At 42.5% G+C, this 23,779-nt stretch overlaps 1 protein-coding gene across 1 annotated transcript; it reads left to right on the top strand.

Annotated features, from left to right (window-relative positions):
• Positions 1–4,196: 4,196 nt before the first annotated feature.
• LOC137079515 (papilin-like) lies at positions 4,197–23,517 on the top strand. Its single transcript, XM_067447467.1, has 11 exons — positions 4,197–4,230; positions 5,295–5,444; positions 5,672–5,821; positions 10,202–10,351; positions 10,697–10,846; positions 10,999–11,148; positions 12,003–12,152; positions 14,996–15,148; positions 15,414–15,566; positions 22,143–22,292; positions 23,191–23,517. The coding sequence occupies exons 1-10, from the start codon at positions 4,197–4,199 to the stop codon at positions 22,289–22,291; spliced, it is 1,389 nt and encodes a 462-aa protein (XP_067303568.1). The 3' UTR covers position 22,292; positions 23,191–23,517.
• Positions 23,518–23,779: the final 262 nt, after the last annotated feature.

Genomic DNA, 23,779 nt, shown 5'->3' with positions numbered 1-23,779 from the left:
TGGAAACTTGTTCAAAGGGAATTCCCAGCCATAGAAACTGGAGGTTCCTCCACAGGGTGAAGGTTTGGCGGCAGGCTGAGGTCAGCCGGAATGTGCCGCGTTGCCATGCCCACCTCTGGACTTGGTCGCGAAGCCAGTGCTGAAGCGGTCTCATATGGAGCAACCCGAGCGGTGTTACTGCGGATGTGGATGCCATATGCCCCTAGCCTGGATGCCAGCCGAACTTAGCCCCGCCCATAAAATTTTTAGGTCGGGCAATTCGGTCTTTCCTTGCTCCATAGAGGAGTAATTATCCCCGAACAGAAACTGTTCAGACCAATGAAATCATCAAGGGAGCTGGCTTTAGACGATGACGGAGAGATGATAAACAGTAACGTAATCATGCACATCATCAAAGGGGCTTGGATTATATTTCTTTGAATCCTAAACGGAGAGCTTGTTTGTATATACATTCACCTTCACAATTTCTCTCAGAAATGATGATCATGTTGGGTAAGTACTCTGTGTATCATTAAATTATTTTACAACACTGGCAAAGATCGTGTATACCAGCCTGATTTCAGCGCACGTGCAAACTCAAAGCCTGTCATATTACCTTTCTCATATTAGCCTATTATATTCTATTATAATCTATTATATTGCCCACCCCTTGCCCACCTGCACATCCCAGCTGATATACAAGATTTGGGGGGTCATTCTGCATTTGAAAGTTTGAAAGGGTTTTAAATCTTCTAAATAAAGTAAAATGATTCAAAATCAAGTAATTTATATATGCCAAAGTCAACTTTAAACATATACAATGTAATTTCCAAACAGCAAAATTGTGGCCAGTGAAAATGCTGAGTGGCTAGTAACTTTGGAAAACCACTAGCCACGGTGGCCGGTGAGCAAAAAAGTTAATGTCAATGTATAATATGTGTATATATATATATATATATATATATATATATATATATATATATATATATATATATATATATATATATATATATATATATATATATATATATGTAGTGCCCATAAAATTAATTTGCGTTAACACGTTAATTTTGACAGGCAATGATAAATGATATATAAAGTTTGCTGATGTATGACGCTGCTTATTAGCAGGAGACCGCAATGATTGGTAAAAGTTGCGGTGATTGGTCAAAATTGCGAGTCGCACTGAATTCACGGGGACTGATTGCAAATGACACACAATAAATAATCTAGAATACTTTCATCAAATATATAAATTCAAGCTTAAGTTTAAGATTTTAAAATTAGGCTATACTGAGCCTGATCTATCTAAGACATTTTCTTAGAAGGAAGTTAATACCTTTTAAATGTCACATGGGTTAAAACTCCTGCTACCCTGATTTGCATTTGTATAGCTCACAGCATGTTCATTTACATGTTAAAGCCTCCCCTGGAGTTAAGGGAAGGGGGGTCTTGGGGGGGACAACTGCCAAGCAAGGCCCACGTCAATTTCTGACAATTCACGGCAGTTTTCGGTGTCGCCTGCAAACTGCCATGTACAGTCGTAAATCTGATCTTCCACGACAATCTACAGTGCCGCTTACTGACGAAAATCCCACTTTTCATGCAGTGTCATGGGTCTATATATCACATAATAGTCGATTCAACCCGCGGACATAGAAAAGAACCCGCGGAAAAAACGTGGACTTGGCAACACAGTGCAGTTGAGCTCTGTTGACATTTAAAAATGCGTCGCTTCGTTGATCTGATTGGTTGTAGGTCTGTCCAATTGATGTCTTTCCTGGTTCGGTTGAAACACGCCTCATAATCACAGCCCAATAGAGCAGTTTCAGACTCATATTCTGACTAGAAGTGAGTATGACCAGGTCAGGCTAATATGCCCCAGGAGCCTCTGGAAAAGTTTCAGTGGGACCACGTTCCTGCGTTCGATCTGACGAAGGCAGGCCAGCAGAGACTGTGCGCGCTGGCTCATAAGCTACACGGACATGGCGAACGAGTTGATCTCCATACCGAGAAAAGAGATCCTCTGCACTGGGCAGAGTTTGCTCTTTTCCCAGTTGACCCAAAGGCCCAGACGGGCAAGATTGTGGAGAACCAAGTTCCTGTGGTCGCAAACCTGCTGCCGCGAGTGGCTGAGGATGAGCCAGTCGTCGAGATAATTCAGGATGCGAACCCCGAGTTGCCTGAGTGGCACTAGGGCTGCCTCGACAACCTTCGTAAAGACGCGAGGAGACAGGGCCAGCCGAATGGGAGTACAGCATACTGGTATGTTCTCCCCTCAAAGGCAAACCGAAGAAACGGTCTGTGTCGAGGAAGTATGGAGACATGAATGTATGCCTCCTTCAGGTCGATCGCTGCAAACAAATCGTGTGGACAAACGCATTCGAAAATGCGTTTGGCTGTCAACATCTTGAATGGAAGCCTGTGTAGGGTTCGGTTCAAGATGCGCAGGTCCAGGATTGGCCGTAACCCACCGTCTTTCTTGGGTACAATGAAGTAAGGGCTGTAGAAGCCGGACTTCATCTCTGTCTGAGGGATGAACTCGATGGCATCCTTCGATCTCCGGGTGTCGATCTCTGCACGCAGGACAGGGGCATTGCCACCCACCAACGTATAGCGGATTGCCCGAAAGCGGGGAAGAGATTGTGCGAACTTAATCGCATGGCCGAGCCTGATGGTGCGGGCGAGCCAGTTGGACAGCTCAGGGAGCTCTAGCCAGGCCCCCAAAAACTGAACATGCGAGCCACAGGCGTACCCGGCGTGGGGCAGTGAAGCGGAATGACCGGCCCAGACCCAGGAGGCATTGGAAGCGGCCCGGAAGGTGGGCGGGGTCAAGCTCCGCTTCCTGCCAGTGGAGACCAGGGGAGGTGGAGCGTCCCGTGGGGATCTCGACTGGGAGGGGGCTGGTGACAGAGGGGGCCGAGAGTGGTGAGGCACTGAGGTGGCACACACTGCCAGTCAAGCCCTCTTGGGGGTCGGAGGTGAGTGATTCGGTTCTATCTTTAACCAACAAAAGGGAGCCGCCGGCCCCTTTTTGGGGGCCAGCAGCGGGTTGGGTGTTTTGGAAGTTCGCTCCAAGCGGCCTGTTTCAGGACCGCCGCTTAGACTGCCTATTTGCTGGCTCCGGGGCTGAGACAGGCTGTGCCGCCTTCCTGCGGGCACCTCCGCGCTTCAGCCTGGGTGAAGGCTGCTGCTGTGGCCAAGCTTGAGTGGCGGGTGCTTCAGGAGGGCGGCCTCGGCGGAAAGCAGACTGAGGCACCTGGGCCGGTGGCGGAACGGGCGCAGCAGCTGGCCGCTGGGGCAGGATGTGCTTGATTGCCTCAGTCTGTCTCTGAGTGGCCGAGAACTGTTGGGCAAAGTCCTCGACCGCCCCGCCAAATAGCCCAGCCTGGGAGATGGGAGCGTTCAGAAACTGTGTCCTGTCAGCCTCATGCATCTTGGCCAGGTTGAGCCATAGGTGGCACTCCTGGACCACACACGTGGACATCACTTGACCAACAGCCCGAGCGGTCACCTTCGTCGCCCGTAAGGTGAGGTCGGTGGCCACCAGCAGCTCCTGCATAAGTGCAGGGTCAGCACTGCGCTCGTTCATATCTCTAAACACCTTTGCCTGATGGACTTGAAGGATTGCCATCGATTTCAAAACGGACGCGGCCTGCCCCGCAGCTCTATAGGCCTTACCCACAAGCGTGGCTGAGAACCTACAGGCTTTGGAGGGGTGCTTTGGCACTCTGTGGACACAGTTGCATCGCAACAGAACGCTCCACGGGGGGAACCCCAGTGTACCCTTCAGCCACGCCCCCATCGAGTGCAGTGAAGGCAGAAGCAGCTGTGGAGTGGTCACGATAAGACAATGGAGCCTTCCACGACTTCAACACCTCTTTATGCACCTCAGGAAAGAAAGGCACTGGAGGCTGGTGGGCGTGCTTGGCGCAGGCCGTGCCCAGATACAAATCATTGAGCCTTGAATGCTCGGGACACGGTGGAGGATTCCACTTGAGCCCGATGCTCTCGGCTGCCCGGGCTAGCATGGCCGTTAGCTCTGGATCAGACTTGGGAAATGCTGGCACTCCCGAGGGAGGCAACACAGCCGAATCCTCACTTCCAGAGGAATCAAGCCCGCCTTGAGGTGCGGTGATCGACATGGCGTCGTCCACCGGCGCCCCGAATTAGATACTGGGCCCAGGGAAACACCAGTGCCTTCATCCGGAAGCACCATGGAAAGTGTTGCGGAGGGGGGTGTGGCCCGAGGTACTTGCGACGGGTTGCTCCACACCGTTACCCTCAGATCACCCTGACCACCAGCCAAAGTGCTGCCTCTCGTGGAGACATCAGGTTGGGGTGTGGTAGAGGGGGCTCTCCCTTCAGCACGGAGTTCACCGTGTCTCGATCTCAAAACTGCGATGGTCATATTCCCACAGTGGGAACATGACGCATCCATGAACGATCCATGGGCTCAGCATGCACTAAGCCCAAACATACCAAACAGCACTCATGCCCGTCAAACGGACTAACCAGCCGACCATACCCAGGAACGGAGCACAGGCAAGACATCTTTAAAAAGATGTGCCACGTGCAGCTCTTTTTTTGAGGAGTTTTTACTCAAGCAGAGTGCTGAGACACCCAGGCAGAACACACAGAACTGCACAGAACATTGCACAGATCGACAGGAATGTGAAAACCCACTGGAATGCGCTGTCCCACCAACACTCTGGGGAGATACTCGTCTTGAAGAGAAAGATCGCCAAGATAGGGAAGTTTGAACACAGCTCTGAAGCAGAAACATAAATGTGTGACTGCTATGCATGACTGCTATACAACGCTGTTTATACCCACGCTGTGGGGCGGGCTTGCATTAGGCAAATTCCGCAGTCCCATGACATTTCCATGTCATTGGATTGTTTTGATTGAGATTGAATGCAGCTGGCTTTCTAAGCGAAACCCCCATTTCGTCAGTACTGATGTAACTCGTAGTGTACTGACTGAAAGGAAACTGATATCAAATATGGATTACTTTGATGATGTTTTTATTGCCTTATTGGACATGAACAGTACAGTGTGCATATACTTCCATACACTCTCGCCTAAATATAAAATATCTTAAACTGTGTTCCGAAAATGAACGGAGGTCTTACGGGTGTGGAACGACATTAGGGTGAGTCATTAATAACATCAGTTTCATTTTTGAGGTGAACTAATACTTTAAGTTCTTTCTTGTAAAATGTATTTCAATGTCAAAAAATCTTCTCTTTTTTACAGTGAAAGAGATTCAGCATTCACTGATATGTTTTCTCTGTCATGTGTCTGAATAAAAGAAAATCCAGGAGAGTGTCCAAGCAGACGTTATGAAGCATCAATGTGTACCCGGATACGCTTCAGGTGGTGTGCTGATGACAGTGACTGTGCCAAGAATGAGAAATGCTGCAACAATGGATGTGGACTTAAGTGTATGGCTCCAGTTCCAGGTATTATATTATATTATATTATATTATATTATATTATATTATATTATATTATATTGCTGTTGAATGCTTGAATCTGACTAGTCATATCCAATGAAACATGACATTTTAAAGTAGAAATCTGAAATAGTACTTTCTTGTAAAACATATTTAAATATATAGGTACAACTTACAAAAAACGTATAGGATAGTCAACATTCAGTGATTTGTTTTCTCTGTCTTTATAACAGTAAATCCAGGAGTGTGTCCTAGCAGTCTTTATACAGCAGACCAGTGTTCCCGGGTACATTTTGTGTCATGTGCTGATGACAGTGACTGCGCCAAGAATGAGAAATGCTGCAGCAATGGATGTGGACTTCAGTGTATGGCTCCAGTTCCAGGTATTATATTATATTGATTAAATCTGATTAACCCATGACAAATAAAACATGACATTTTAAAGTAGAAAGACTGAAATGGTTCTTTCTTGTAAAATGTATTCCAATAATATATGGGTACAACTTTTTGGGTTATCTATGGGTTATCGCCATTAACATTCTGCATTAACATGAGACTCTTATCGGGCGATTAATAAAAAAATAACGCCGTTAATCTATTCTCAGAGTTGGGTTGGGAGCTGGGTCTATACCAGCGTTTCCTAACCGGGGTGCCGTGCAAAAGGTGCAATTGCCCCGCTGTTCTTCTCACATCTGATTACGTATAATTAATATGGGTTGTAACTTGAAAATAATGCTTTATGTATGTTTCTGTCGAATGATACACGTGCTGGCTTCTCAGTGATACATTACAACAGCGATAATAAAAGAAAAATATAGCTGCAAGCAGCCATTATCGGGGTGCAAGAAAAGCAAACAAGAAAAGCGCAAGAAAAGCAAACAAGGAAGCCAGCAGCAGACCAACTGCAAAAATAAGTAAAGACATTTGGAGACAATTTGGAGACAATTTTAAGCAAAAAAAGAGACAATTACATGTTTTGTGTAATTATAGCGCCACTAAGTGGCACAATCATACCAATTTTTTTGTTTGTCCTCGGAGTGAGCCCATAGAAGTGTGTGTCAATTTTGGTGGAAATATCTAATTTTGTTTTGGAGTTATAGATATTTATGTGAAAAAAACACAAAAAAATGACTGACACATGACTTTGATTGGATTTTACTACCCCTTACTATCAATATTTTGAGATTTGGGCTGAATCTCAAAGCTATCGACCTATGTTTTCGATTTTCTGACGCTGGTTTCGTCTCGATCGGACTAGCTGTTTCGAAGATATCAGCTAATGTTTTATAAGCACTTAATTACCACGCTGCACAAACCGTACATCGAAACCTGACATATTTGGTATCGTTGGACTCAGCAAGGATTCAGGAGTCCAAAAAAGTTACTTTTATCAAAATATGTCAACCACACCTAAAGTTATAAGCATTTGGGGGGAAAAAATTATCCACTAGGTGGCGCTGTTTCGCAACTTCTCAGGCTACTTTAGGGCATCGTGGTGATGACCCATACCAAATTTCGTAACGATCCGTTCATGCATTCGTAAAATACAGCATTTTAGCACATTATTCAAAATGGCCGACGCCCAAAATGGCTGACATGGTAAAATATGATATCATTCGACTCGGCATGACGCCCTGAATCTAATGAGACCAATGTTATGTGATTTTTGGACAAACGGTTCAGAAGTTATAAGCCAACATAGCCATTATTGCTATCTCCTGACCAGTAGGTGGTGCTGCGTCGAAACGCTGCATGTTGCCTCAGGTCATGCTTGTGATGGCACGTACCAAGTTTGGTTTGAATACGACAAAGCGTTGCGGAGATATAGCTTTAGTGTGTTTTCGCAAGCGCTACGTAAAATTTGTTCACGCGGTTATCAAAAACGATTTGACGAATCAACTTGAATTCCATAACTTTTTGTCAGCATGGTCTGCAGATGATCTGTTTCAATTTTCAGCCTCTCGATGCTGGCCTCTTGTGTACTTTGAACAGCAAGCACAGTGCCCTGAAGCGGCGAACCGGCAGGGAACAACTGACTTGACTGCTCGGGAGCCCCCCGAGGGGGGCGCGGGCCACCCGATTACGGCGGGGTTGGCAGCGCGGCCCCCAGAGGGCGCCATTGGCAGGGGTAAACACCGTTTCCCTACGGGGGGAACCACCCTCAGCGTAGACAAGGCCTTCTTGGCGATCAGGACTGTCCTCAGATCAGCCCTGCCCCTCGAAGACCTCGCCTGAGAGCGCCGCCCCTCGTCCCTACGCTGAGGGTGAGTTCGGGTCGCGACGCTCTGCTTCTGCTGAGCCCTGTGTGCGGAGCTTGTACTCAGCTTGGGCTGCTTCTCTGCAGCAGCCCCAGGGACCTGGACCCGGAGAGGGAGAAACTGCTTCAGTGCCGCAACTTGCTTGTTTGACTCCTGGAACCTCTCGGTGACAGTGTGTACTGCGTCACCAAAGAGGCCCCCAGGAGACAGCGGCGCATCTAGCAAGAATCTTTTCTCCCTCTCCTTGATTTCTGTGGGATTGAGCCACAAATGCCTCTCCGTGGCCACACATCTGGCCGTCTCCTTGGTGGCCCGGAGAGCGAGATCTGCTGATTGTCTTAGCTCATTTATAATATCTCCCCCCACTTCATCTCGTCCATCTAGGTCCCTGAGCAGGTCAGCCTGATACGCCTGCATAATTGCCATCGTGTGCAGGCATGCACCAGCCTGACCTGCTGCCGAGTACGCTTTGCCCACCAATGCCGACGTTGTTTTAAGGGGTTTGGTGGGCAAAGTCGGGGCCTTCAGGGACGATGCCGAGGAAGGCGAGAGATGGCTTGCGAGCGTCTCTTCAACCTTTGGCATCACCCCATAACCGTATTGTTTCAGCCCTGAGATGTTACTATAGACCGAAGTCTGAGGGCTGAAAACTCTATATGATGCCGGTCTCTTCCATGATCTTGCCACCTCGGTGTGCAAGTCATGGAAGAACGGCAGGCCCCGGTGTTGAGACTCTGAAGCGCGAGAAGGCAGGAATCTTTTATCTAGCTTACTAGTTCTTTTCTTTCCTGCCTCAGATCTTTCAGCAGGCCAGTCGATATTTAATCTGGCCACTGCTCGTGTCAGAACCTCAACGAGCTCCTCACTCGCAGGGGACTGAAGTGGCGAATCTTCAGTCGCGATGCTCTCAACGTCCACCTCCTCGGAGCTGGATAGTTGGAGCACCGGTGACTCTCTCGGGGGGGAAGAAACCGCAACGCGTGCTTCCAAGCCCCGAGAAGAGCCGCCGGACGGTGCAGGTGAGGGCAGAGATAAGGCAGCGCCCGTCTCAAACCCCTCTGCAAGGTCCAATTGTGATCCCCACGACTGAAGCCTCCGCTCTGCCTCGGCAGCAGCGGGACCAGAGCCGCGGGGAACACGAGCCGAGGCACCCACCTCGAAGAGTGCCCGGCGGGAGCGCACGAAGCCTTTCACAAAGGAAGCCTTTCACAATGCTCGCAAGCAGCCCCCTCGAGGGCTGCCTGGGCATGCTGCGCTCCCAAGCAGGCAACACAAAGAGCGTGTGTATCCCCACCCGTGATGTAACGTGGGCAGGGATGAACACACCTCTTAAACTAAAAAGCAATGTTCATGCTTGTATCACCGACTAAATGATTTCTTAAAGGGATACCTCACCGCTTTTTCATATTAAACTGTTATTCTTTACTAAAACGAGTTGACACATACCTCTCTCGTCTCAGTGCATGCATTTAATCTCTCTCTATTTAAATACAGTTACACGAATAGTTGAAGGATCAAATATGGTGACACAAATAAAATGTGCCGCTTTTCTAAGCAGGTAATAATAATAATAATAATGCGTTGATTTATATAGCGCTTTTCAAGGTACTCAAAGCACTTTACATTGAAGGGGGGAATCTCCTCAACCACCACCAATGTGCAGCATCCACCTGGATGATGCGACGGCAGCCATATTGCGCCAGAACGCTCACCACACACCAGCTGATTGGTGGAGATTAAAAAGGAGAACTATAATGTATGGCAGAATAGCACTTCTGAGAGTACTTCGACTTGGCGCAGTAAAAAGTCCTGGCTAAAAAAACTTCCCTCACACCTCCCCCTCCCCCTATTGACAGAAATGAGAGAGCCTTTGGGTCTTAAAGGGCAGTAGCCTTTACTGCTGTCTGTCAAACAAAAGATCACTCACTGCTCTTGATTGAATAGCTTGTGTAAGTTTAATAATGATTAATCTTTAAATTAAACAGTGAAATATGCAATTATTTAACATTTGATTGATTACTTTAGTCAATTTCTTTGCTTAAAAACTAAAGTTAGACCCACCGGAAAAACCTGAAAAGCATTGTTTATTTTATTAGTATCTTTGCTCAATAGTATTTATTTGTGTGCTTCTTGTATTTATGTTTTTTTGTTCTTATTTTCTTTATTTTTATTTGACAGTTGTCCTTTTTCCCCTGAACATAGTAAATACAGAAGCGTACCGAAACCGTGAATCTAAAACCATGATACAAACCGAACCGTGAGCAATCTGTACGTTACACCCCTAGTGTAACGTATGTGAGAGGGTAGCACACACATTCTGAAAGCCTTCGGCAGAATTCAGATGAACCACGTTAATCTGGATTAATCTATATACATTTCAAATTTTAATCCAGATTAATCTAGATAATAAAAAAAAAAAATCTATGCCCATGTCTAATTTTTTTTACAGGGAAAGACATTCAGCATTCAGTGATATGTTTTCTCTGTCATATGTCTGTATAACAGTAAATCCAGGAGTGTGTCCAATCAAACGTTATTCAGCAGAAGAGTGTGTCCGGATAAGTTTTATGAAGTGTGCTGATGACAGTGACTGTGCCAAGAATGAGAAATGCTGCAGCAATGGATGTGGACTTCAGTGTATGACTCCATATACAGGTATATTATATATATGACATGATATGATATGATATGATATGATATGATATGATATATGATATGATATGATATGATATGATATATTATATTATATTATATTATATTATATTATATTATATTATATTATATTATATTATATTATATTATATTATATTATATTGCTATTAAATGTTTGAATATGACTTGTCAAAACCCATGACAAATAAAACATAACATTTTAAAGTAGAAAGACTGAAATGGTTATTTCTTGTAAAACATATTCCAATAATATATGGGTACATCTTACAACAATATTTTTTTCAGAATTCATTGATATGTTTTCTCTGTCTTGTGCCTGTATAACAGTAAATCCAGGAGTGTGCCCAAGCAGACGTTATACAGCAGAAGATTGTGCCCGGATAAGTTTTGTGACGTGTGCCGATGACATTGATTGTGGCAAGAATGAGAAATGCTGCAACAATGGATGTGGACTTCAGTGTATGGCTCCAGTTACAGGTATTGTTATATTATATTATATTATATTATATTATATTATATTATATTATATTATATTATATTATATTATATTATATTATATTTTTATTTTTACAGTGAAAGATATTCAGCATTCAGTGATATGTTTTCTCTGTCATGTGTCTGTATAACAGTAAATCCAGGAGTGTGTCCAAACAAACGTTATACAGCAGAAGAGTGTATCCGGATAAGTTTTGTGTCGTGTGCCGATGACGGTGACTGTGCCAAGAATGAGAAATGCTGCAGCAATGGATGTGGACTTCAGTGTATGGCTCCAGTTACAGGTATTGTTATATTATATTATATTATATTATATTATATTATATTATATTATATTATATTATATTATATTATATTATATTATATTATATTATAAACCTGATTCCAAAAAAGTTGGGACACTGTACAAAAAAAAAAAAAAAAAAAAAGGACTGCAATAATTTACAAATCTCATAAACTTATCATATCAAATGTTGATGTGTCATGCCAAATATTGTCTCATTTTGGATTTTATGAGATCAGCACATTCTAAAAAAAGTTGGGACAGGAAGAAATAAGAGGCCAGAAAAGTTAAATGTACATATTAGGAACAGCTGGAGGATCAATTTGCAACTTATTAGGTCAATTGGCAACATTACTGGGTATAAAAAGAGCATATCAGAGTGGTAGTGTATCTCAGAAGTCAAGATGGACAGAGGATCAACAATTCCCCCAATGCTGTGGCAAAAAAATAGTAGAGCAATATCAGAAAGGAGTTTCTAAGAGAAAAATTGCAAAGAGTTTGAAGTTACAGTGTTTTACAATCGCTATGACAATTTCTTCAATACTTTTAACAAATTTCCTAAACTCTTATCACACCAACACACCTACATCACACAATTGGCAAAACAGTTAATTTCAAGCTCAAAATCACACATTGTAAACTAAACTACAACACTAATTTTCAAAATACAATAATGCACTATCACAATACACTATGGCTGTCTACCAAAACAATTCAAACATGTCTCAAAAGCTAATATTTTTCCTAAACCAACCAACAGGCTAGTGTTGTCTATGCCCATGTCTAATTTTTTTTACAGGGAAAGACATTCAGCATTCAGTGATATGTTTTCTCTGTCATATGTCTGTATAACAGTAAATCCAGGAGTGTGTCCAAACAAACGTTATACAGCAGAAGAGTGTATCCGGATAAGTTTTGTGACGTGTGCCGATGACGGTGACTGTGCCAAGAATGAGAAATGCTGCAGCAATGGATGTGGACTTCAGTGTATGGCTCCAGCTACAGGTATTGTAATTGATATATATATATATATATATATATATATATATATATATATATATATATATATATATATATATATATATATATATATATATATATATATATATTGTTATGTCCCTCGTTAGTTAGATGTTAAAATGTCTAGTATGAGTATGAGTATCAGACATAACACAATAAAGATGTGTGCGCGACAGATAGTGTAGGGGAACATGCAAAAGAATGACCAACACTCAACAATCTCAATTGAAAAGTATTTAATCTGTGGCTATTCTAAAGTAAAGCAATAAAATGAAAAGTAATAAGGTAGAAATAATAAAGATTTACATAGTATATGAGCAGTCAGGATCAAACAAACATCAAACAAATGGGGAAAGAGAGAAGGGGCAAACGTATGGTGCTTACATCAAAGAACCAAACATAACAGCACCACTCCTGAGCCTGGTGAACAAATCTCCATCAACCGCAAGATGCTATCCTATCAACATTTTTAAAGAATGCTTTTAGAACCTTGTTGAATCAATGCCATGTAGAATCAAGGCAGTTCTGACTGCGAAAGGGGGTCAAAAACAGTATTAGTATAGTTTTCCAAATAATATTTTTGGTGAGTGTATATTGTAGCTGTAAATCAGCTGTTAAATATCCAAAGTTCATCAGAATTGTAGAAACTTGGTTTTGTGTCTGATTAAAACACTTGAAAAAGCTCTTGAACTAGTAAAGTCTTTAGTTTATTAAGTTCAGGATGCTTAAATCTTGGATTCTTTGAACAACCCAAAGCACATGGAGATACCAGAAGCAAATTCACATGACAGATGTTAATAGAAGGATCACATTATCAGGATGGGATACACAGGATGGATAGGATGATCGTGATGATCTTTAGTCACTACTACAAATCATACAAACAAATTTATTAAATAAACAATATATATTCAATCCAAATAATTATTAAACACAATTCATAGAAACAAATTCAAATCATACAATTGTCAAAACGCTTAGGTGCCCTAGCATGATTTGCAACAATACAAGTCCTTCTCAAAAAATTAGCATTTGTGATAAAAGTTCATTATTTTCCATAATGTAATGATAAAAAATAGACTTTCATATATTTTAGATTCATTGCACACCAACTGAAATATTTCAGGTCTTTTATTGTTTTAATACTGATGATTTCGGCATACAGCTCATGAAATCTCAATAAATTAGCATATTGTGAAAAGGTTCTCTAAACGAGCTATTAACCTAATCATCTGAATCAACTAATGGACTCTAAACACCTGCAAAAGATTCCTGAGGCTTTTAAAAACTCCCAGCCTGGTTCATTACTCAAAACCGCAATCATGGGTAAGACTGCCAACCCGACCCTGTCCAGAAGGCCATCATTGACACCCTCAAGCGAGGGTAAGACACAGAAATACATTTCTGAACGAATAGGCTGTTCCCAGAGTGCTGTATCAAGGCACCTCAGTTGGAAGTCTGTTGGGAAGGAAAAAGCGTGGCAAAAAAACGCCGCACAACGAGAAGAGGTGACGGGACCCTGAGGAAGATTGTGGAGAAGGACCAATTCCAGACCTTGGGGGACCAGTGGACTTGCGGAAGCAGTGGACTGAGTCTGTAGTAGAAACATCCAGAGCCACCATGCACAGGCGTGTGCAGGAAATGGGCTACAGGTGCCGCATTCCCCAGGTCAAGCCACTTTTGAACCAGAAACAGCGGCAAAAGCGCCTGACAGAGAAGCAGCACTGGACTGTTGCTCACATTTTGCATGTCATTCAGAAATCAAGGTTCCAGAGTCTGGATGAAGACTGGGGAGAAGGAAATGCCAAAATGCCTAAAGTCCAGTGTCAAGTACCCACAGTCAGTGATGTCTGGGGTGCCATGTAAGCTGCTCGTGTTGGTCCACTGTGTTTTATCGGCAGGGTCAATGCAGCTAGCTATCAGGAGATTTTGGAGCACTTCATGCTTCCATCTGCTGAAAAGCTTTATGGAGATGAAGATTTTGTTTTTCAGCACGATCTGGCACCTGCTCACAGTGCCAAAACCACTGGCAAATGGTTAACTGACCATGGTATAACTGTGCTCAATTGATTGGCCTGCCAACTCTCCTGACCTGAACCCCATAGGGAATCTGTGGGATATTGTGAAGAGAATGTTGAGAGACGCAAGACCCAACACTCTGGATGAGCTTAAAGCCGCTATCGAAGCATCCTGGGCCTCCATAACACCTCAGCAGTGCCACAGGCTGATCGCCTCCATGCCACGCTGCATTGAAGCAGTCATTTCTGCAAAAGGATTCCTGACCAAGTATTGAGTGCATAACTGAACATAATTATTTAAAGGTTGACTTTTTTGTATTAAAAACACTTTTCTTTTATTGGTCGGATGAAATATGCTAATTTTTTGAGATAGGAATTTTGGGTTTTCATGAGCTGTATGCCAAAATCATCAGTATTAAAACAATAAAACACCTGAAATATTTCAGTTGGTGTGCAATGAATCTAAAATATATGAAAGTTTATTTTTTATCATTACATTATGGAAAATAATGAACTTTTATCATATATGCAAATTTTTTTTAGAAGGACCTGTATATTACTCAAAATCCATGGCATTTAAAAGGGTAACATGACCAATAATTGCAGATAACAATTATTTAGTAAATCACACTCAATGACTGAATATCTCATTAGCATGAATCTGACTAGTCAAAACCCATGACAAATAAAACATATTCAAGTAGAAAGACTGAAATGGTATAAAGGTATAATTATAAATGGTTTTTATTTTGTTACAGTGAAACACATTTAGCATTCAGTGATATTTTTCTCTCTCATGTGTCTATATAGCAGAAAATCCAGGACTGTGTCCAAGCACACAATATTCAGCAGACCAGTGTGCCCGAATACATTTTGTTTCGTGTGGCGATGACAGTGACTGTGCCAAGAATGAGAAATGCTGCAGTAATGGATGTGGACTTCAGTGTATGGCTCCAGCTATAGGTATTATATTAATTATATTATATTATATTATATTATATTATATTATATTATATTATATTATATTATATTATATTATATTATATTATATTGCTGTTGAATGCTTGAATCTGACTAGTCAAAACCAATGACGAATAAAACATGATATTTTAAAGTAGAGAGAATGTTTACCAACAATATATGGGTACATCTTTTTTTCTTTTTTTTTTTTACAGTGAAAGATATTCAGCATTCAGTGATATGTTTTCTCTGTCATGTGTCTATATAGCAGAAAATCCCGGAGTGTGTCCAATCAGACGTTATTCAACATCAATGTGTGCCCGGATACGTTTTGTGTCATGTGCTGATGACAATGACTGTGCCAAGAATGAGAAATGCTGCACCAATGGATGTGGACTTCAGTGTATGGCTCCAGTTACAGGTATTATATTGTATTATATTATATTATATTATATTATATTATATTATATTATATTATATTATATTATATTATATTATATTATATTTTATAATGCTAAGCTTCCAAAGAAGAAGATATATAATATAATGTATAGGGTTTATTAGACTGATTCAAAGCCATCATGCGTTTACCACAGTGTGCAGCATTAAACAATACCGGGCACTGAAGTGAGCACAATGAGAATCTTAAATGCACAGTCATGAGAAAATGACTAACAGCTGTGATGATTAATGAGTGTGTGTTACAACAACAAATGGCGGGAAACTGGAACAAAGGAGCAATGTGACAGGTTACTGACAAATGCAAACGAAAAGGCCATGATAATGAAACAGACAGAACATATACATGACTTACGCCCCTCCCAAAAGGTGTGGTCTTGCGCCAAAACACTTTTTTTTTTGGTGCTGAAGCTTCCAGTGCACATAAACAATACAAATACAACACAGTAATAAAAAAAAATAGGAAGAAAAATATGAAGAAAAATATAAACAGTATAAGGTCACGGTAACGTTTAGTCAGAAAGACAGATAATGAGCATTTACAGTATTTGGGTGGTACGAATAAATATAAATAATATAAGTAATCACCTGAGTTTAGGTGATATTGCACTAAACAGTGGGAGTAATTGCACTTATAGGCATTTGTCTTGGGGGGTGGGGGGTTTACTGTTCAAGAGGGAAATGGCCTGTGGGAAGAAACTGCTCCTATGCCTAGAAGTTCTAGTGGCCAGTGATCGGAGTCGCTGTCCTGACGGTAACAGTTCAAACAGGAGGTGTCCGGGGTGAGTGGAGTCTGTGATGATTTTACCCGCTCTCTTTATCACTCTGGAAAAGTGGAGGTCCTGGAGGGTTGGCAGGTGGGCACCAATAATCCTCTCTGCAGTCCGGATGGTACTTTGCAATCTTCTGATGTCTGGTTTGGTAGCTGAACCAAACCAGATAGTGATGGGAGGAGCTATGGAGGAGTGGATGGTGGCAGAATCCAGGGAACAGACAGTCGACGAGATCCCAGAGAAAGGTAGTCCTTTGAGCCTGAATGACTAAGGTTGGCAGGGAGATGGCCCAGGCAACGTCCAATTGACCAACAGACCATGGTGACGCTAGTTTGACTGAGGACCCCAGTGATGCTTGAGGAATGGAGGAGCCCAAAGGAGCCATATGGGTGGAGGGATGGCACGTAGCACACAGCCTGGAAGTCCGTGGTGATGGTGAGGTGACAACTGATCAGGGCAGAGCAGGTGAGACGAGGGAGACCGGTGAAACCAAAAGGAAGACAGTCCCAGGTAGAGCCCAGGGGGGCGAGGAGCCGTGGCAAGGTCAACTGGTCAACAATCCGAGGTGGAGCATGCAGAAGAGGAAGACTGTGTCACAACAAATTTTCTGTGATGGACTAGACTAGTGGTGATGAAGAACTCTCTGTGATGGACAAGACTGGTGGTGATGATGAACTAGGGCTAGATAGGACCAGCAAAGATAAAGGTATTGAAAATTCTGAGCTGGGTGGGACCAATAGCAATGATGGACACAGAGGGAACTGACATACAATTGTCCAGGAATAGACTGGCAGCTGAGAAGATTCATGGGTGGGGAGGGTAGGAAGCACTATATCCGACTCCCAGTCGATCAGGCTTTTCTCCTCCATCACCACCAATATTCCAGCTGGCAAAGATTTAGCAGTTGGCTCTCACACCTGGTCAGCCAGGACCTCAGGGTAAGCTTCTGGGGTGAACATGGCAGCCTGTTATGGCTCCAGTGTGGGTTTCTGTCAGGTTCAATGTATGGTGGGTAATCGCTGGGTCCCTCGGGCTGTTGTGGGCTCTGGCTCCATACCTATGGTAGTATGGGTGTTGGGTCTGGCTCTGGGTTGGGCTGCAAGTGGTCCCCTAGAGCATCTTGGGCAGGCTTGGTTGGGACAAGTATAACTGGTTCAGAGTGGGCTTCCTCAATAACAAGTGGAGACCCAGCCACATACTCTATGTACTCAAATAATTAGTGTTTATTGTTCACCACATGCTTTATTTGGAGAAGTTTGTTGTTTAGAACACTTTGGAAGTGCATTAGTGCACTTCTAAAGTGCACTCACCCCAACACACCCGATGGCACAGTTCTAGAAAGTCCTCTACAAAATCTTCTAGTGGCTGGTCTCCTTAATGTAGGGATCGGAGTTGCTCCTTAATCAAATCCATTTTGTGGTCTGGTATTCTGTAATGCTATAGTTCCAATGGAGAAGAATATGATGAATATAATATACAGGGTTAATTAGACAGAGTCAAAGCCAACATGCAAAATAGTGTGCAACATAACACACACAATTCTGGACACTGAACTGAACACATTGAGAAATTTAAATACAAGCTGCATCATTAACTCAATTTTTGTCACGCAGTTAAATGATGTTAGAAGTCGGGAGTTTGTCACAGGTTGGGCGCGGGCACTCTATTTAACCGGCCGTCACCCCTGACTCACGTACCTCCCCGAGGAGCTACACCGTTAAAAACAACTGTCGTATTGGCTCCACTACTCTCCTCACACCTTCACAGCTCCACGGCCTTTAGCGTTTACAGCAACTTCGTCCACATCAATGGGCTTTCACAGCTTCTAGCGTTTCTTGCAACAGAGTGCAAACAGTTGGAACAATGAGCATTTCAATGAGCAATGAGCTTTTGGCATTTCCTGCTGCTTCAACCACATCAACGGGCTTGCAAGGCCTTTAGTGTTTTCTAGAAACTTCATCCACATCAAATGGGCTGTCACAGCTTTTGGTGTTTCCTGCAACTGGGCACAGCAGAGAGAAAGGTGAGTAATTTCGGCCACAGCAACGGGTATTCACAGCATTTAGCGTCTTCTGCAGCTGGGTTCAAACAGAGAGAACAATGAATATACTTCAACCCCATTAATGGGCGTTCATAGCTTTTAGCGTCTTCTGCAGCTGGGTTCAGCAGAGAGAAAGGTGAGTATTTTCGGATCGAACTCACAATGTCTCCCGCAAATCAATCCCACAATTGTGTTTCACTGCAACCCCCAGAAATAACCACACGTGAATGTGTATATTAATGGCACTGCAAATCTCACAACTCACAGAAAAGGCGTAGGCCTAGGGTCTCGTCCACCACTCGCTGATGTTGAATTAAATGGGAAAATAGCTGTACAGCACAGATCACTCAATGCAGACACAGTCCTCCTCAATCAACTTTTAATCGTCATCCAATTCCATACACTTCCTCAAGGCAACAATTGTTCCATAATCCACCATGAATTTTACCTCATCTCACCTCGGCTACCCTCGCATCAACATCTCACTCTCTCCTTCAGCCTGTCCTCTTTCCTTGACCAAAGCAGAATCTCTCTCACACGAATCCCCTCTGCAGGTCTTCTCTCTCCTCTGCAGTGCCTCCGTGCCCGCTCCTCCGCACTCTGCCAGCCCTTTCTCCGCGTCCCTCCACTGCTCCTCTGTGCCCCTCTGTCCTCCTGAACTCAATCACAGAGCCCTTTTTATATTCCCCTACTGTCGAACACGCCCCAATCGCCGTTCTCTTTCTCCAGCTTCCACACCTGATGGTAATTACCGTCATCAGTCTCGTCATCTACACATAGGCCGCTTCTCAATATGTGACCCTGTCTGTGAAAACCCTCCTAAAGTAATTTTTTTGTGATTCACTGTTTTCTACATAAAATCATCCTACATAATGTAAAGAACATTCTGTTAAAATATAACCTTGATATCTCTAATATTAACTGAGTATGGCTATATTAAAGAGAGTCTCGGGTAAAATACACTCGGGCGTATGGATGGATCAAAAATACGAGATAAGGAATCGGGTTTAATGTTTTTAGAACCCGGGCGGTACGAGAAAGAAAAAATCTCTGGAAAAAAATGTCCGAAAAAAGGAGCCTGCCTAGAGTTTAGTTTTTTGGCAGTTCTGATGTAATCTAAGTTATTGTGTTCGGTCCAGACAATGAAAGGTACCCCTGACCCTTCCAACCAGTGACGCCACTCCTCCAGTGCTAATTTGACGGCCAACAGCTCTCTGTTACCAATGTCATAATTACGTTCGGCAGGAGATAAATGATGGGAAAAAAACGTGCAAGGGTGCATCTTGTCAACTGTGGAAGCACGCTGGGAAAGAATTGCGCCTACCCCCACCTCTGATGCGTCGACCTCTACCACGAACTGACGTGATGGGTCAGGGGCAACGAGGATGGGAGCCGAAACAAAGCGGCTTTTCAGGTTGGCGAGTACAGCCTTGGCTGTATCGGACAACCTGAACGTAGTTCGGGGAGAGGTCAAGGCGGTGCGAGGTGCAGCTAGTTGGCTGTAGTTGCGAATGAAACGCAGATAGAAATTGCAGAATCCCAGAAACCGCTGTAGGGCCTTATGGGAATCTGGGCTTGGCCAATCTGTCACAGCCTTAACCTTGTCAGGATCCATGCGCACTCCCTCAGATGAGACGATGTACCCTATAAGGAAAGGAACAGACTGTGCATGAAAAATGCATTTCTCCATCTTGACAAAAAGCCCATTCGCTAACAACCTCTGAAGCACTCGTCTGACATGCTGAACATGATCCTGGAGAGAATAAGTAATAATCAATATGTCGTCCAGGTAGTCATATATGAACTGGTCGACCATACCTCTCAGCACGTCATTGACGAGTACTATGTAGACCGCTGGGGAGTTGGAAAGCCCGAAAGGCATGACTAAATATTCAAAGTGCCCCCTAGGGGTATTAAATGCGGTCTTCCATTCATCGCCCTTCCTTATGCAGACCAAATAGGCATTACGTAAATCCAATTTAGGATTGGAGACGGACGCGGGAGACGGACGCTCCCTGCAACCGCTCGAAGGCTGAAGACATCAACGGTAAAGGATAAGTATTCTTCACCGTGATGTTGTTCAGCCATCGGTAATCAATACACGGTCACAGAGATCCATCCTTCTTCCTCACAAAAAAGAACCCGCCCCCGCTGGAGATGAGGATGGACGAATGAACTAGCAAATCAGAAATATATTTCTCCATAGCCTCTCTTTCTGGGACAGAAAGTGAATATAACTTGCCTTTAGGCAGAGACTTACCCAGTACTATATCTATGGCACAGTTGTAGGGATGGTGCGGAGGAATAGAAGCAGCACAAGACTTACTGAACACTCTCCTCAGGTCCTGGTACCATGACAAATCCGCTGCCTCCTCCTGGAACACAGACACAGGAACAGACGTACAAGCAGACAACAAACAAGACTCATGACACTCATAACACCATTCAGACACTGTGTTGTGGCCCCAACAACTTGGATTGTGCTTCGTGAGCCACGGATGCCCCAGAACTACGGGTGCCAGAGGAGAGTAGGTAAAAAGAGCATGAGGTAAAAAGTTATTGTCTCGGTGTGATTGCCGGCTATGATGAGCATGAGAGGGTCAGTGATGTGTGCAATGTTGGGAAGTGGTTGGCCATTGAGGGCATTGATGGAGATGTGCTGCTGGAGTGGTGAGAAAAGGGGATTTGCAGTTTCTGTGCCAGTCCAAAGTCCATGAAATCACCCTCCGCTCCCGAATCCAGCAGTGACTCAGTGTTGTGCGTGTGAGCTGCCCACCTTAGTCTTACTGGAAGGAGAGTGGATGATGGTGAGGTCTTCTTAGTGGAGATCCCACCCGATAGTAGCCTCAGTGTTACTACCAGGCTTGATCTTTTACTGGGCAGGAGTTGATGAAGTGGCCCGGCTTGCCGCAGTACAGGCACAGTCCCTGGGATCTCCGCTTCTATCTTCATGTTCATTTTCGTTAACTTCAAATGTAGGCTAAATTAAAGAAAAGTGGTTGTTCTATAGCCTAGGCTACATTGTTTATTTTTGTAATGCACGTTATAATTTGTAGCTACATTAAACATTTATATATGTTTATACATATATTTTCTTGTCATGTAATTGAAAATGTGTAAATGAAAATAAATTGGTCTATACATTAGCCTACCTAAAGTAGGCTTTTTACAACGAGCCTATTTATAGACCAATAATATAACTAAAGTTTAACATCAGAAACAACATAATTTTTTTATTATCAGCCAAACCAGAAGAAAAATATATTTCTTACTATTTCAGGATAGTTTCTCTATATTTTGAGAAAGTTTCTCATTATTTCTAGATGCTAAGTCAATATTTCGAGAAAGTTTCTCATTATTTCGAGATGTTAAGTCAATATTTCCAGACAGTTTCTCAATATTTCAAGATGTTAAGTCAATATTTCGAGAAAGTTTCTCATTATTTCGAGATGTTCAGTCAATATTTCCAGAAAGTTTCTCATTATTTTAACTTAAAGAATAAAATAAAGTTTTTACTCAACTGAGGCGGAAACGGGCTTCCATATGAATCTGATGAACCCATTTCAAATAAAACTTGACATTTTTAAGGAGAAATACTGAAATAGTTCTTTCTTGTTAAAAAAAAGGTACAACTTAAAACATATAAAAAAATTTTTTACAGTGAAAATACATTCAGCATTCAGTGATACTGGTATGTTTTCTCTGTCATGTGTCTATATAACAGTAAATCCAGGATTGTGTCCAAACCAACGTTATACAGCAGAAGAGTGTACCTGGATACGTTTTGTGTCATGTGCCGATGACAGTGACTGTGCCATGAATGAGAAATGCTGCCATAATGGATGTGGACCTCAGTGTATGGCTTCAGTTTAAGGTATTATATTATATTATATTATATTATATTATATTATATTATATTATATTATATTATATTATATTATATTTGACAGGCCATTATTTGAAAAATATGCAATGTGGTAATGCAGTCTAGATGCAAAGTGGAGAAAATTCATTATTTTTGAATAATTCAACAGCCCAGAGTCAATTATTCCACTTATACTATGGTTAAATCAAAAAATTGTTTAGATTATTTTTTTCAAGACATTTGTCAGGTTTGTCTTTAAAACACTCGTGTGCAGGACCATTTCTTACACATCTAAACCCAAGTCTCAGTTGCCAATTCCAAAATGTAATTTTAGAGCTAGTAACGGAGGCCTGAGCCATTGATAGCAGACAAATACAGTTATTAAAGGGGTCATGAACTGGCTTTTTAAAAAATTGTATACTGTTGTCTGAGGTCAACTAATGACGCTCACAAGGATTTTGCATTTAAAAACAACATAATGAATAAGTAATAAGCTATATTCTACCCTGGTTTTGAGGTTATCTTCTGGAGCACTCTGTTTTTTATGGGCATGCCGCAATGAAGACTTAGAAGTGACTGCTACTGCTAGGATTGGATAAGATTTACATATTTAATGAGCTTCAGCTCCCTCGTCAGTACATGTGGGAATTGTTTTTGGGGAAACGCTCACAGGGCTCGCAAAATGTGTTCATCAAACAAACACATTGATTCAACTCTCATCCACACACGATGTCAAAAGAAATTTGTTTCATGCCCAGGGTGGTTTTACAAAATGAATAAAGTTGGCTATAAAATGATGAGTAATAGAATGCAATTCACTAAGTAAAACTAGCTGTTCATGCCTTGAGTGTTTTGTGCTATAAATCTGATGCTTAATGCCACTAATTCTGAATCTCTATCCATGCAGTCTATGAACACAATGGAAGAGGACTCCAACGTGTTCCGAATTCTGTTCCCATAATGGTCAGTGCCCTTCCGGACAGAAATGTTTCCCAACCACCTGTGGTCACACATGCAGCGAACCGTGCTGATTTAACCACCGGAAAGAGTCATGAGATTAATTTTGCATACTAATATATACTTTAGTTCTTCTACTTAAATCAATTCAGTGCTTTGTTTCTTTTTCTTGCAGGCTTAACATTTGTATGCTTGTGTAACACTTTAGCCAAAAATGAGTGTACTGAAATAACAGAAGCATATGAACAAGGCTAGATGGCTAACTAAATATTATTACCCCATGACTTAACAAGCTAAATTAGTAAAAAAAAAAAAAAAAATGAATTGTGCTTTGTCGAGTTGTTGCAAAATTGCACACATGTAGAACAAATCATACTAGAGAAAAATTATGTACTGATTCATGTTACCTTTGCCATGTACCTATCCTGTATAAACTCTTGAATTCCAGTGAGAGTCTCTGTGATTAAAGCATAAAGAAAGGCATCGTTTGGAGTCTGTCTGATTACTGCTCTACTCTAGAGATCTTCCTTCTATTCTCA

Source organism: Pseudorasbora parva, chromosome 6 (assembly GCF_024679245.1).
Source record: "Pseudorasbora parva isolate DD20220531a chromosome 6, ASM2467924v1, whole genome shotgun sequence".
Taxonomy (NCBI): Eukaryota; Metazoa; Chordata; class Actinopteri; order Cypriniformes; family Gobionidae; genus Pseudorasbora; species Pseudorasbora parva.
Note: the sequence above shows the minus strand (reverse complement) of the source record. Positions and strands in the feature narration are given on the sequence as shown.